The sequence below is a fragment of the Chelonia mydas genome, chromosome 10 (assembly GCF_015237465.2).
Source record: "Chelonia mydas isolate rCheMyd1 chromosome 10, rCheMyd1.pri.v2, whole genome shotgun sequence".
Classification (NCBI taxonomy): Eukaryota; Metazoa; Chordata; order Testudines; family Cheloniidae; genus Chelonia; species Chelonia mydas.
In genome coordinates this window covers 79,744,208-79,760,491 of record NC_051250.2, presented here as the reverse complement: position 1 = coordinate 79,760,491, position 16,284 = coordinate 79,744,208, and the positions used below count along the sequence as shown (strand labels likewise).

At 44.4% G+C, this 16,284-nt stretch overlaps 1 protein-coding gene across 1 annotated transcript; it reads right to left on the bottom strand.

Annotated features, from left to right (window-relative positions):
* Positions 1-804: 804 nt before the first annotated feature.
* FEM1B (fem-1 homolog B) lies at positions 805-14,717 on the bottom strand. The gene is made up of 2 exons (XM_007059501.4): positions 13,627-14,717; positions 805-5,139 (listed from the first exon to the last, which is right to left on the bottom strand). The coding sequence occupies exons 1-2, from the start codon at positions 13,872-13,874 to the stop codon at positions 3,504-3,506; spliced, it is 1,884 nt and encodes a 627-aa protein (XP_007059563.1). The 5' UTR covers positions 13,875-14,717; the 3' UTR covers positions 805-3,503.
* Between the last annotated feature and the right edge of the window lie 1,567 nt (positions 14,718-16,284).

Genomic DNA, 16,284 nt, shown 5'->3' with positions numbered 1-16,284 from the left:
TGCCTACAGCACCCTTTGGCCAACATTTCTGATGCTGTCAGTTGGTATCTAATGAACCATCAACAATTTGGCTAAGTCTGAGGGACAGCTATGGGTAGTTTCAGTGTGTATCATCCATCAGTGTGTATCATCCTCTCCACCAAAGGTATCTCCAGCCAAGTCACCTGCTCTAATGTGAAGCTAAGTGGGCCTGATTCTGTAAGAGCTTTCAGATCCCCCTGAAGGCAACATTAGTTGAAATCAGTTAACACTTCATATCACCATGGCCATTACCAAGACCTAGGGCTGCAACCAAAAGGACTGTCTTGCAAACTGAGTATGGCATCAGGAGTCACGAACTCCACTATAGACTTACTGTGTTAGACCTTGTGCCTTACCCAAAGCCCGATGATGTCAGTAGGAATCATTTCATTGATTTCAGAGGACTTTAGCTCAGACCGTTCAGCGCTGTGCATCAATTCCCCAGACTATAAAATAGGGCTAATAACACTTGCTCATTTTTATACAGTGCTTGGAGAGCCACATGAGCTATATAAATGCTAAGAAGTATTATTGCTCTTGGATAATGGCGTATTTTCTCTGCAGCTTTCCACATACCGAAGTATGGGCGAAGGACCCTAGAATAGGATGCAATGGAACCAAAGGTGGAAATTAGCAGAACACAAATTGCAAACTGAGATATAAGACCACCACCCTTTCCACCAGAACATTTGGGGTAATTTTGTTTTCTATTACACAGCAGAATGATTTGTGGAGGAGTTTCATGTAACTAACAATTTCATCTACAGAAATCTCAGGCGTGTGTTTGTTCCAAGAATGGTTTTATGCAGATATTTCACAAGAATACATCATGTAGATTATTTTACACATCAGAATCACATCCTGAGGAAAATAGTGCAAGGATGTGCTGTCTTAATTAACAGTACATAAATTGTAACCAGTGCCTTTCGAGCAATTCATAAAGCAGTCAGCTGTCACCTACTGCCTAGCTATTTTGCCAGCAGCATGTCACACACACACTCTTAGTATAGAACCAGTGTTCAGTCCTCTCTTCCCTAGTCAACTGGGTTTCAAGAACTCTTTAGTCTTACATTAATTATACACATTATAAATGTGTACTGAGGTGTAGCAAAGTGTCCAAATAACTTATTTGATGTAGGTGGCACATTATAGCAAGAGACGGAGTTTTTTTTCCCCAACACATACACTGATTCATCTATCTGCTTATTTTAGCTGGTGTTAAAATATATCAGCCACCACTAACTTTACCGCCATAATATGTAGCATCTGGTATTTGTTCTTCATGTACTCCAGCAAGGAAGGTCTTGAGGCTTTAGCTATAATGGACATCATCCCGCAAGGTGCTGAGAAGCCATTGGCCTCAGGGGGCTTGAGGACATTTGTCATCCATTGGATCAGACTCAAACATATGAGCTTTAAAAACTTTCTGGCAACAGTAAGTTAAAACCCCTTGTGGGTGTCTAACAGCCAGGCTAGAAATCTTCATAATAAAATCTTAGCAAAACAGAAATTTAAGATTATGTGAAACTTCAGATTGTTGTTTCAGAGTAACAGCCGTGTTAGTCTGTATTCGCAAAAAAAAGAAAAGGAGTACTTGTGGCACCTTAAGAAACTAACCAATTTATTTGAGCATTTGATGCTCAAATAAATTGGTTAGTCTCTAAGGTGCCACAAGTACTCCTTTTCTTTTTTTTCAGATTGTTGGTACATTTCAGATGGGCAGAGGAAGACATGCAAAGTACAAAATTACAGGAACACTATCACCTTCCTGCCTATTCCGTGAAAGGTTCTGTGGTGCTGCATTTGTTTTAAGGCCGTAGGTGATTGAGTTTGGCTTTGTCATCTTTCCTGAAACATTGAATTGCAACTGTTGGTTTCTCACACTATGGTTGAAACTACAAGATACAAATTACAAACAGATTTCTCATTTGAGGATTTTGTTTTCACTCTGGCAGACTGAGAAGCTTGCAAAGCTTTTTCCTTTTCAAGAGACACACAACAGTCTATATTTACAGCACTATACAATCTGAGCAGCATTGTTCTGGTTGGCACTAGCCAAAAATTAGAATTACAAACTAATTTCACATTCAGTGTTTATTTATTTGTAATACAAATGAAAACGTGTGCCCAGATCTTGTCTGAAGTTCTACTCAGATTGTTTTAAAAAAATACAGAACATTATTTCATTGTCTGACAATTAAAAAGCCCTGTTTAAAATAATAAACAGAATTTTCAGTAGCCCGTCAAAACAAGTGACATTTTACTGCTGCAACTTCTGCCAAGGAGAAGTACCTTCTCAAGTAACAGATATAATACAATCAGTTACTTCTCATCATAAAAGAACATTTTATTTATAGGATGATTTAAAAAAACAATTTTACGATAAGTTTTCATAATGAAAGGAATAAAAATCATGAAAAAATTTAAACTGAGTCAGGGAGACAAATTCCATGCTTATTGGAAAGTTGATTCTGATCATCATCACACTTAAAGGAAGACACCTGGGCAAAGGGGAACCTTCGATGAAAGACTGCTCCATTAGGAAGACACAGCATTTGGAATTCTGGAGTGCAGTTTTAAAAACTGAGTCAAAATGTTGAATGTTAAGCATTAAAATGACAAAAAATTTAAAAGCAATTTGAAATGTTAGGGCCCACGAACATACACACACAATCCGTTTTCTAGGTATCTATGCATGATATTTATAAACGAGTGGCTTGTTGCGTAAAAAGAAATTTGATTGATATTTGGACAGATGTGCTAGAATAAATGAAGACCATGATTATTCAACAATTACTATCTCAGCATATTCACAGAGTTGAATTTAAACCTGTATTTCCTAATAGAGCCTCCCCGTACTCCTACAGCTGTCGATAATTGCGGCTTACATTTCAAAAAAAGAATAGGAATCGTTTAAAATGTTACTGATCGCTTCAGTGTTAAGTGAATGGCATAAAAAGATGGTAAGAAATGAGAGCCCTGGATTGCTCTGTATATTGGGACTTATCACCAACTACAAGACACTTTCAAATTCTTTTTTTTCCTTCCTTGTCCCAAGAAAATTTTAAATCTACACATTTGCAGCAGAGATAATGTGGTGGCATGGGCTTTTTAACAGAAACATCTTTTGAAGTGGCCGTTTAAAGCATTCTCAGCTGTAACTCATGAATGAATGGGCATATTTGAAACAATATTTTGTGCTTGTTACATTTGGTGTTTGTTTTCATTTTGTTTTTTTAAAAGATAATGAGCCAATTTATTTTTAATCAAAAAAGAGTGACCACCTTTTCAGACACCAGATTGTAGTTACATCCAAGCAATGTGGCTTTTTTCCAAGATCTACTTGAGAACAGAGGCTGAAGACTGAATGCAAAGGGAAAAAAAAACACAAATGTGGAGAAAACTAATCTATGCACATGTTTTCTATTGTCTGTGATTTAAGTCTTCTCTGAGTAGCACCACCTTGAAAGATTTTATGTGGCCTAATGAAACTCCACAAATTCTTCCAGAGTTCTGGGGATCTGCTTTTGGTAGCTTATGTTATAGATCCGTACTGCACGGGCAGCCAGGCACTTGAGGCTCAGCTTCATTTGAGTTTTAAGGAGTATTTCAGACACCCCAGTTGTACTTTTATCAAGAGGAGTCTTCTTCTGCTTATTTGTCATGTCTGTATGAGCACCAGCCTCCACCAGACTAATGATAATCGAATGCAAAGTCAAAAAATCACTGATGGGTCTGTTGTACTGGACAATGATGTGAAGTGCACTGTTTCCTTCGTTGTCCACAGCATTCACTTCAGCACCACAGTCTAACAGGAGCTTGGTGACAAGTGCATTTGGAAAGCTGCAGACGTCATTTGTGTGGAAGTCATCTACTGGTGTACTGGAGTTGACAGCATGATGCAGCAAGCTGGACCCATCCCGAGTTCTGGGATCAAGATTAATCAAGTTATAGATCTGCTTGTTGATTCGAGATTGCTCTTCTTCACCGCACTGAGTCTTGGTTGAGATGCACACCAAATACAAGAAGGTAAAAATATTGCATTCATAGTTGTCCATGGCTGTGTGGATGTCAGTGTCTTGGTTGCTTTTAATCCTGGACATTCCTTGTTCTATTTCCAAGACACTACACCTCAAAACACTTTCTATGTCCTTGGCTTTAACAGGCTCATTCAAGTGTATCATCTGAGAGAAGACTTGAGCAAACCTCAAGAGATCCTTATGGGTATTCCTGTTACCTTTCTGCCTCAAATGCAATGCATGAAGCCATAGTTTGATACACTGTTCAAACTCCATGTTATCTGCATAAACAGCCCCACGATAAATAATAGGATGCGAAACATCTATATTGTCCGAGCCCAAAATTCGTTCACGCACTATGAGGCCTTCCATGTGAAGGGCATCTCTGTCCTGCCGAATAGATTCTAATTCCTGAGGAGTTCTGCATTCAGTTCTGTTTCCATAAGCTTCGATTTGTGGAAGAACCTCTTTCTCAATGATGTTCTCACTGTCTCTGTACCTCTCCAGCATTGCTAAATATAAATAGTGATAAGTCTTCATTATATCATAATTTTCCCTGTCATTTGCAAACGATGCACCCAGAAGTTCCAAAGCTTCAATTCTACTTTTTCTGTCACAATCCGCATGAGCAAGAAGAAGTTCAACTACATCTGCCTTACAGCTCTCAGCAGCTACTTTTAATGGAGTCATTCCATGGCCATTCACCATCATTGCAGATTTCCATTTGACCAGCTCTCTAACAATCTCTAAATGGCCAGCTTCAGCTGCGAAGTGTAATGCTGTAGCACCACAATGTGCCTTGGCATTGGGATCAGCATGTTGTTCTAAGAGATATCTCACCACATCTGTGTGCCCCTTGTAAGCTGCAATCATAAGGCAAGTGTTGTCATATTTGTTGGCAATACTGATGTTAGCATTATTTTCCACCAGGTATTTCACTATGTCCAGTCTGCCATCAAAGCACGCAGCCCGCAGCGGAGTTGAATTGGTCACAGTAGTGTGGTTCACATTGGCTCCATGACTAACTAGCAGTTTGACAACTTCAAAGTGTCCGGCTCCTGCTGCGCACCAGAGAGCTGTGGCTCCATCAATGACATAACTGCAAATGTAAAGACAGAAAACAGGCAGTTAAGCTGCGGCACTTTGTAAGGGATGTGAGTAGTCTGCAAGAAGCATGTTACCAATATCCCAAGTTTATATTCAACACAGGCAGATATTTTAGAGCCACTCCCTTTTTATACTTGAAGATATTTATCAGCAGAGCCAAGACAAAATAAGGCCATTAGCAAGTGCACAGATGTCCAGAAGAAAAAAAGTTAGAGATAGAGATTTTCGAAGCAGTGCCAGGGATTGAGCCACATGACCCCATTAATATTAACAGACTCGCCTGTGTTGCTTTGAAAATTTCCTCTAGGGCTTTATTCCACTGGCCCACCCAGTCCCAAGAAGCAGAACTAGAAAAAGGAGAATTATTGTCTTCTGTGATAAACTGACATGCAGGAAAGGAAGGCGAACCTACAGATCATGGAATTACAAAAGGAGAATAAAATTCAGACTTAAAAAGAGAACGTCTGATGTTTTCTCCACTTCACTAGGCCACTGGAATGGCACTGGAATGTGGAAACAAGAGCTGTTTATATTGCAGCAATATGGATGCAAACTGTATCTCAGACTTCACTGGGAAACCAAAGCATGGCAAAAGGACAAAACCATCTTTCATTTCAGTTTGTAGACCTGCTCAGGCATTTTCCAGAGTTAAAACTGAATAATAAAACACCAACGTGATTTAATAATTATGCTGCAAATGCACATAAGTAACTTTGCGAGAATACTCACATGTGTATTTGCATGCTCAAGTGCTCAGATGACACCCAACGGGACAAGCTTCAGAGTTTTGGTCTAAAGACAGTTCTTAGGGCTAGATTCTGATATCGTTACTCAGCATGAGCAGTTTCTTACTCCACAAACAGCCTCTCTGAAATCAATGGAGCTACTTTTGTAACAAGATGTGAGGAAGGATTTCAAGCCCTGGCCCTACGACCAAATGTCTTGTTCATGAACAGAGGTGCTCTCCTGGCGCACCAGGGGGACACATACACAATACAAGAATTTGGGGAGTAGACAAGTGGGTGTTATGAGCCAGGCTTCCTTAGTTTGCACTTTGGCAGGGATTACAGGCACTATCAGACTCCCTAGCACAACTTGGCAATCAGGCTCACAAGAATGATGGGAGATATAGTGAGCACAAACAGTAAATGCACAGCAAACCCCCCACACCCTAGCCTGGATATCCTCATGCAGAGAGGCATGAGAGGAAGTTTAAATAGGCGGTGAATCAAAATGACGTATCCCTGAATCTGTGCAAGGAAGAAGTGAAAGGGCCCAGCCATCCCATAAACACACAGTGATGTAGAGAAGAAGAGACTCCTCAATCCAACAGCAGAGTGGTGATAACAGCCCTTCCCAGGGTGGATAAAAATCAATGTTTTTTTTTTAATTTAAAAAAAAAAAATCCGATTTTTTTAATTTAAATCGGATTTTTTTGATAAAATGCTTTTTGAGGAAAAAACAATCTAAAGATACAGTAGTTTTAATTAAGATACATTATAGCTCAAAGATATCTCATTATGGAATAGGGATTATAAATTCTAATTCTATAGTATGAGACAATATATTCATGTAATGTTTAAGAAAAGTTTTGTAAATGAGTTCCAATAGTTCATGAATTAGGGACCCAATCTTATGTAATTCCAGGGGCTTCTGTAGAGATCATTTAGGTTAATCTTTCTATCTAACCAATGGGACTCATTGCTAAATCTAGAAGATACCATCAGAGATGCTTAGTTTTGCAGTTCTCAAACTGTGGATTTGTGTCTCCAGAAATAACATGCTTGTTAACAGCAAAAATGTTTTTAAATAAATAAATATAGAGAGAGAGAGGTGAGAAAAAACAGACCTTGACCCTATTGTCCCTCTTCAAATTTCTGTGCACAGAGTCAATCCCTTACCTCTCTCTAAAAGTGAAAAGTTTCAAAAAGTTCAATGAATAGAAGATTTTTGGGGGCGGAATAGATCTGGACAAGGAGAAGAAGTCTGGAGATAAATGTGAAAAGGGAGGGGACAGGCAGTAGAAACAAAAGGAGGAGTGCTAGGCAGAGACGGGCTCCACCTAACGAAGAGAGGGAAGAGCATCTTCGCAAGCAGGCTGGCTAACCTAGTGAGGAGGGCTTTAAACTAGGTTCACCGGGGGAAGGAGACCAAAGCCCTGAGGTAAGTGGGGAAGTGGGATACCGAGAGGAAGCACGAACAGGAGCGCGCGAGAGGGCAGGGGTCCTGCCTCATACTGAGAAAGAGGGACGATCAGCGAGTTATCTCAAATGCCTATACACAAATGCAAGAAGCCTGGGAAACAAGCAGGGAGAACTGAAAGTCCTGGCACAGTCAAGGGATAACTCACATGACTGGTTTCAGAGTAGCAGCCATGTTAGTCTGTATTCGCAAAAAGGAGTACTAGTGGCACCTTAGAGACTAACCAATTTATTTGAGCATAAGCTTTCGTGATGCATCCGATGAAGTGAGCTGTAGCTCACAAAAGCTTATGCTCAAATAAATTGGTTAGTCTCTAAGATGCCACTAGTACTCCTTTTCAGATGACTGGAGTACTGTCATGGATGGATATAAACTGTTCAGGAAGGACAGGCAGGGCAGAAAAGGCAGAGGAGTTGCATTGTATGTAAGGGAGCAGTATGACGGCTCAGAGCTCCGGTATGAAACTGCAGAAAACCTGAGAGTCTCTGGATTAAGTTTAGAACTGTGAGCAACAAGGGTGATGTCGTGGTGGGAGTCTGCTATAGACCACCAGACCAGGGGGATGAGGTGGACGAGGCTTTCTTCCGGCAACTCACGGAAGTTACTAGATCGCAGGCCCTGGTTCTCATGGGAGACTTCAATCACCCCGATATCTGCTGGGAGAGCAATAAAGCGGTGCACAGACAATCCAGGAAGTTTTTGAAAAGTGTAGGGGACAATTTCCTGGTGCAAGTGCTGGAGGAATCAACTAGGGGCAGAGCTCTTCTTGACCTGCTGCTCACAAACCGGGAAGAATTAGTAGGGGAAGCAAAAGTGGATGGGAACCTGGGAGGCAGTGACCATGGGATGGTCGAGTTCATGATCCTGACACAGGGAAGAAAGGAGAGCAGCAGAATACGGACCCTGAACTTCAGAAAAGCAGACTTTGACTCCCTCAGGGAACAGATGGGCAGGATCCCCTGGGAAAATAACATGAGGGGGAAAGGAGTCCATGAGAGCTGGCTGTATTTTAAAGAATCCTTATTGAGGTTACAGGGACAAACCATCCTGATGTGTAGAAAGAACAGTAAATATGGCAGGTGACCAGCTTGGCTTAACAGTGAAATCCTTGCTGATCTTAAACACAAAAAAGCTTACAAGAAGTGGAAGATTGGACAAATGACCAGGGAAGAGTATAAAAATATTGCTCGCGCATGCAGGAGTGAAATCAGGAAGGCCAAATCACACCTGGAGTTGCAGCTAGCAAGAGATGTTAAGAGTAACAAGAAGGGTTTCTTCAGGTATGTTAGCAACAAGAAGAAAGTCAAGGAAAGTGTGGGCCCCTTACTGAATGAGGGAGGCAACCTAGTGACAGAGGATGTGGAAAAAGCTAATGTACTCAATGCTTTCTTTGCCTCTGTATTCACGAACAAGGTCAGCTCCCAGACTACTGCACTGGGCAGCACAGCCTGGGGAGGAGATGACCAGCCCTCTGTGGAGAAAGAAGTGGTTCGGGACTATTTAGAAAAGCTGAACGAGCACAAGTCCATGGGGCCGGATGCGCTGCATCCGAGAGCGCTAAAGGAGTTGGCGGATGTGACTGCAGAGCCATTGGCCATTATCTTTGAAAATTCATGGCGATCGGGAGAAGTCCCGGACGACTGGAAAAAGGCTAATGTAGTACCCATCTTTAAAAAAGGGAAGGAGGAGGATCCCGGGAACTACAGGCCAGTTAGCCTCACCTCAGTCCCTGGAAAAATCATGGAGTAGGTCCTCAAGGAATCAATTCTGAAGCACTTAGACGAGAGGAAAGAGGAACAGTCAGCACGGATTCACCAAGGGCAAGTCATGCCTGACTAATCTAATTGCCTTCTATGATGAGATAACTGGCTCTGTGGATGAAGGGAAAGCAGTGGACGTGTTGTTCCTTGACTTTAGCAAAGCTTTTGACACAGTCTCCCACAGTATTCTTGCCAGCAAGTTAAAGAAGTATGGGCTGGATGAATGGACTATAAGGTGGATAGAAAGTTGGCTAGATTGTTGGGCTCAACGGGTAGTGATCAATGGCTCCATGTCTAGTTGGCAGCCGGTATCAAGTGGAGTGCCCCAAGGGTCGGTCCTCAGGCCGGTTTTGTTCAATATCTTCATAAATGATCTGAAGGATGGCGTGGACTGCACCCTCAGCAAGTTTGCAGATGACACTAAACTGGGAGGAGAGGTAGATATGCTGGAGGGTAGGGATAGGATACAGAGGGACCTAGACAAATTAGAGGATTGGGCCAAAAGAAATCTGATGAGGTTCAACAAGGACAAGTGCAGAGTCCTGCACTTAGGACGGAAGAATCCCGTGCACCTCTACAGACTAGGGACCGAATGGCTCGGCAGCAGTTCTGCAGAAAAGGACCTAGGGGTTACAGTGGACGAGAAGCTGGATATGAGTCAACAGTGTGCCCTTGTTGCCAAGAAGGCTAACGGCATTTTGGGTTGTATAAGTAGGGGCATTGCCAGCAGATCGAGGGACGTGATCATTCCCCTCTATTCGACATTGGTGAGGCCTCATCTGGAGTACTGTGTCCAGTTTTGGGCCCCACACCACAAGAAGGATGTGGAGAAACTGGAGAGAGTCCAGCGAAGGGCAACAAAAATGATTAGGGGACTGGAACACATGACTTATGAGGAGAGGCTGAGGGAACTGGGATTGTTTAGTCTGCGGAAGAGAAGAATGAGGGGGGATTTGATAGCTGCTTTCAACTACCTGAAAGGGGGTTCCAAAGAGGATGGATCTAGACTGTTCTCAGTGGTAGCAGATGACAGAACAAGGAGTAATGGTCTCAAGTTGCAGTGGGGGAGGTTTAGGTTGGATATTAGGAAAAACTTTTTCACTAGGAGGGTGGTGAAACACTGGAATGCGTTACCTGTGGAGGTGGTGGAATCTCCTTCCTTAGAAGTTTTTAATGTCAGGCTTGACAAAGCCCTGGTTGGGATGATTTAGTCGGGGATCGGTCCTGCTTTGAGCAGGGGGTTGGAGTAGATGACCTCCTGAGGTCCCTTCCAACCCTGATATTCTATGATTCTATGAAAAGTGAAACTGTTTGAGCAGCATATTCCAGAATAAAAAAATTCTGAGGTCTTTCTGAGCGTAGCCTTCATTGATTTGAGATCTACCATACCATTCTCTCACTAGAAGGGAAAACCTATAATGGCAGCAGGCCGTAAAAGAGACCCAGTTTGGGTCTCATCTATCTCTGAGTTGTGAAGTATATGTATGAAGGTTATAACAACCAACAAGAATGCACTTTTATGTAGAAATCCATGATTAAATCGAGTCTTCCTGACTAGTGATTTGATTTAAATCATTATTTAAATCAATTTGATTTAAATCAAATCCACCCTGGCCCTTCCTAACATTGACTGGGAGCAGGAGTCCCTCCTCCATCTCAAAAACAGGAGAGACCCCCACACACATACACCTCCACTCTACTCATGCTCAAGGAATTTTACTTTGAAAAGAATGATAAAAAAGAAGCATTCTTGGGTTCAGCCTCTCTCCCTCAGTGCCATAGAGAGGAATTACTCTTAGCTTCTCTGCTGGGCTGGTGGAACGGGCTAGATATAGTACCTACAGGCCATCAGCGGACAGCCAGATGCAAGTCAGCAGCCAGTACCCATTTTGTTCTCTCCCCCTCTCTTCCTGTATCTGAAATAAGCTCTTCCTTTTCATACAGACAGCATAAAGAAAGCAAATCTGTGAAGCTTGAGTTTTCTCTTAAGGCAACTTTAGCTTTATGGATATGGTTGGGCAGGAGATTTCAGCTTTTTTATTTTAAGAGCCATTTATGGGTGCACACATGTTGGAACACACTAGAACAACACTGCAACAAGAAGTTTTAAGAACGAGGGCGGTAACAAAGGTGAAGAAAGGACGATTCACTCAAGAACACAGAAACAAGACATTCTGAGAGGTAACCTTGGTTGATTACAAGTGTTATTCATAATCTAGTAAAATTTCAGCATATTGTATTCGTTCCATGCTAAACTAAAATACATCAGTGCTATGGTTCTAAAAAGCTGAGGAACTACGATTCATTTAGAAAGAGGCCTCAGGCAATAGCTCTGTCCACACTACACAAAACAAATCCATTTACAAATATGATTTAACACACAGCTATAACTGCATAAACATGTTTAAATAATCCACTTTAACAATAGTATCAGAGCAACCACAATACTCCTCTGATGAGCTCTGAAACCCATAGACTCTTGGGTCAGGTAACGTCGTTTTCTATAAACCAGGTAGTTGAGCAGCCAAGAATTTTAGCTTACTTTTGAGAAAAGTTTCTTCTGCACCTGCAGTCTGTATGCACTTAGCTTGCTGGTGGGCTGCTGCAAAGTCCACAACTATCCCAGTCTAAATCATAAGATTACTCTGTATTCCCAACTAAGGAAGAGTAAAATGGCTGACAAGATGCAGGAACTGAGTTTGTGGGAACTCTAGCTCCTTATACAACCTTGTCCAGAATGCTCCATACCTCAAGACTAAATTCTTGTGGCCCCAGCAATCAGAGTTAAAGTAACCTTTTAAAAAAAATAAATTACCATCAAGTAAAATCTGAATGTCCAAATTAGAAATAAAACTTCATTAAAATGTAGATATCAATGAGGCCAAAAAAAACATCTCCCATGCCTTTAAACAGCCAGAGTAAGCAAGGTAGAGGGGAATTTGTGCTTTCACTGGAGGTTTTCAAAGCACTTTTAAAACATTTAAGTCTCACAAAATCCCTGTATGATACATATACAACCAAAAGTGTCCTTTTTCTGATAACTAATTACATTTGGGCTGAGAAGGGACCTACAGCATATTACAAATGTAGCTATAGCATCTCATGCTGTGATCCTGTCACATCCCAAAAGCTAAGCAAGGCCAACTGTTGGTGATTGTGAGATCCAGCTGCTGCAGGAAGTGATGGTGGTGTTTCAATTTTGGCAGTTCTCTTTCCAGTGAAGTATTAAACTGGTACCACAGCATTTGTCAGAGGGTGCTGAGCTGCTGGGGACATGTCTTGCAAGAAAAGGAAAACTGACCCTTTGTGACCAGAATGATCCCATAGCACAACTTCCAAGAACAAAATTATTAACTGGAGTGTTTTGGCTAAATCCCAGCTCAGGTGATTACACTCTCTCTCCCGAAACTCCCCATGCAGTTTCAGTTGAATAGTGTACTTTTCTCCCCTTCCTGTCCTACACTGTTGTGTGCTGTTGAGCACCCCCTTCAGAGAATACTGCACTTTAGCGTTGGAGGAAGTGATGTCTCCTGTATGGTTTATATAAAACTAATACAGTAGTTTGTAAAAGGTTTTGGGATGAAATGTACTATACAAAAGACTAATACCATTTTGTGGAGTAATTTAGAGAGGAATCACTGTCTACCTTATCTCGAACCAGAGGCATTAAAATTATATCTAGAGCATCTGAAAAGGAGGATGGTTACATACAAGTAGAGCATCCATGTGGCTCACACCTTCCCTCTCTGAGGGCATGTCCTAAAGCTCCATGCGACCCATGGTAGCAGTGATGTCATAGAATAATACATTCTGGTACATCCTGAAAAAAGGCCATTTGCCCAAGGCAGAGGCAGAGTTTTCCCGGGGGAGATGTGGCTAGCCCATTAGATTCTGCAGAAGATAAGATTTTCTTTATACAAAAAAAATACATGCTTTGCCCATGTAGTTGGGAACATAGCCTTGCAAATGTGAACTGAGGGAATGATGACTCCCTGAGTCTACACACAACTCCTGGAGCACTGCCACTGTTAATAGCTTTCCCAGCAGAATACGGGTGGGGGTGGGGGGAACCCTAGTTAGTTTCACAGCCACTATTCCGAACCTGGTAGGAAAGTGCTGTGTGTTCCCTATAATCACACAGAGAAGTTATGTCTACACTAGAAACATTACACGGGTACAGCTGCATCACTTGTAGTACAGATGCTTACTACAGTGATGGAAACGTTCTTCCGTTGCTGTAGTAAATCCATCTGTCCAAGAGGCGATAGCTAGGTCGACAGAGTTCTTCTGTCGACTGGTGTCTGCAGTGGGCATTAGATCAACTTAATTACAGTGCAGAGGGCGTGAAAATTTTCACAGGTAGGTAAGACAATCTAACTTTGTTGTGTAGACCAGCCCAGAATCTATTTAGCAAGATCATTCAGCGTATGTTTCTGAGATAGCTCACTTTTCATCCTGGCTTTGCCATTCCCCTTTGAAAGAGGTCGGAGTAAAAGACATCAGTATTGTGTACGTACCCATCGAAGCGGACCGTGCCAGTCTGATGGGTCTGCACCCGGTAATGTTCTAGCAGCAAGCGCACCACCTTGGCGTGACCGTTACGGGCTGCGATGATAAGGGGCGTGGAGCGCTGACCACCCTGCTGGCTGACGTAGCTCAGCAAGTACCTGATGTCATTCTCGGAGCGGTTGAGCAGCAGGGCAGCCAGGGTCAGCACTCTCCCTTCACTGGCCGCCTTGTACACATAGCCGGCCAGGCCTTCCATGGCCTTCTCCTCCTCCCAACTTCTCCTCCTGCTGTCACCGCCACCTTCAGGCCTGCCAGCTGCAGCTGGTGCCAAGGCCAGGGAAGTCTCTTCCTCCTCCGTCCTGAATCGGTCCACGGCGGGGGGCACATGCGGGCAGGCCCTGACCAGAGCCCAGCTGGCCCCCCCAGGGTCAGCACCAGCGCAGGGTGACCCGAGTCTCCACCACTACCCACAGCCCCCAGGACGCCCTGTCAGTGCCACATGCTCCCGCCCCTCAGAGTGCCACGTGCCATGGCGGGTGGGCAGCCGAGGGCAACCACCGCTATGGGGCTCGGCGCCCACTCCCCCCGACAGGGCCACGGGGGCTGGGGGGCAAGGAGCCCCCCCAGGAAAGCTCCCCAGGTGGGGCCTGGTGGGGGAGGGACCCAGGAGGGTGGCGAGGGGGCGGGAACCCCCCGTTCGCTACAGGCCCCCAGAGAAGGCCTGGGGGAGGCAGGGACCCAGGAAGGGCGGGGGGGCCGGCACTTCCCCTTGCTACGGGTGCCCGGAGGGGCAGGGACCAAGGAGAAAACAGGGGCGCGGGCGCCCCGACCTCACTACGGGTACCCGGAGGGACCCTGGATGGGGGACAGGGACTCGGAGAGCGGGAGTTCCCAGGAGTGACAGGGTGGAGCCCCACCCTCCCAGCTACGGATCCCCGCAAGGGCCAGCAGCCGCGGCTCCCTCAGGGTGTCCTGGGCCGCTCCCCTCCCCCGCCCGCGCTCTTTCTAGGCCGCTGAGATTCCGGAAACAAAAGCGGAAGTGACGGCGTCCCCCGCGGAATCCATCCCGGCCGGGAAACCGCGATCCGAGCAGAACCGTTCCGGGGAGCGGGCCCGCGGCAGGACCTGGGGCGGGCGGGCGGGCTGGCGGACGGGGGGAGGGAGGGAGTCCCCGGGGTGGGTCCGCCATTCGGCCCCTCCCCAGCACAGGGCCATGGCACCCCACGGCGGGGTCCCACAGTCAAGCTAGACAAGACAAAGAGAGTTGGAGGGAGACTAGAGGCAAAAGGACAGCCAGGACTCTCCCTTCCCCGCCCAGCACCCACTCCACTAGCCCTCGATGCCTCAGGTCGGCTTGCCTTGGCCCTGGCCTTTTCCAGGGAACGGAGTCTCTTCAGCCAAAGCTGCGGGTGTCCAAAGACAGACGTGGAATGATAAACTGCCACTCCTTTTGAAACCAAAAATCGTGCTGAGCAATGGTAACAGGGCCGCCCAGGCCCCAGTCCGGTAGCCAGCGAGAGCCCCATTGACTTTAATGGGGATCTGCCCGTGCTCAGTAAGGGGTCTGGGCCATAATATGTAAGCATGCTGGGATCTGGTGGGATGACAGACACTATATAGATTTAAGTTGTTAACAAGAACAGAGACCCAATGCCTCTTGATTTGGAAAGTCCCCCTAAGCCTCCTCTCTCATTTTCCAGGTGAGGAAGGCCCATCCTTCTGGTGCCAGGCCATTGCTTTCCGTCTTTCCTCTAGTTCCCCTCTATTCTCCCAGCTTCTCGTCATCTACAGTCTGGGGTCTTTGACTTTGCATTGCAAAGGCATGCTCCTCCAGACAACTTCTACCTCCTCAAACAGCCCACTCTTGCCAACTCTCTTTTAAGTAACTTGACTATCCCACAAATGCAGGTGATAGCACTGTTCAGTCATACAACTTCCACTGCTGAAAGTGTCACAATGGCTTATCCTCAGGAAGTATAACTGTTTGAAAGTGTACAGGAATCAGAACGGCCTCTCCTTCCCAACCTTTCACTGATAGATGTGTGGGAACATGTCTCTCCCTTTCTGTGCTATATTTGTTTGTAACTATGTGTTATCCATGTCCTTTAAGGCAAGGACTAGAATTCACTCTTCCTGCTTGTTGTGTAAAAAACAGAATTTTCCAATGATCTTTATGAAATTCTGCCCAGACGAGCCTTGGATTTTCCCAGTCTCAACTTGTACCTCTGTTCAAAGGCATAATTCAACTCCCATTAGTATCAGTGGGAATTTTGTCATTGACTTCAATGGGAGTGGGACTGAGACCCAAGTGTCTATAGGTGTAATTCTGCTCTCCATTATTCCTGATCCACCATGAGCAGCTTCACAAAGGTTGCACCAGTTAAACTGGAGGGGGGGGGGATTTAGCCCCATCCCTTTACTTGTTTCTCCCTTTGGTCTACCATACTCCCCTTCTCCAGAAGCTTTTAACGAATATGTCTTGTTGTGACCAGTTATTTGTTATAACTAGCTGACACTGTAAGTAAAGTGATCTACTAATTGTACTGAGGTCTGCTACATGCCATTGTTTTAAGGTGGATATAGTAACAGCAAAATTAATAGTTAATTTAAAACCATGCAACTAGACCCGCTGCTTTCTGTGCAAACTTCTCTACAAGCTAGTCCAT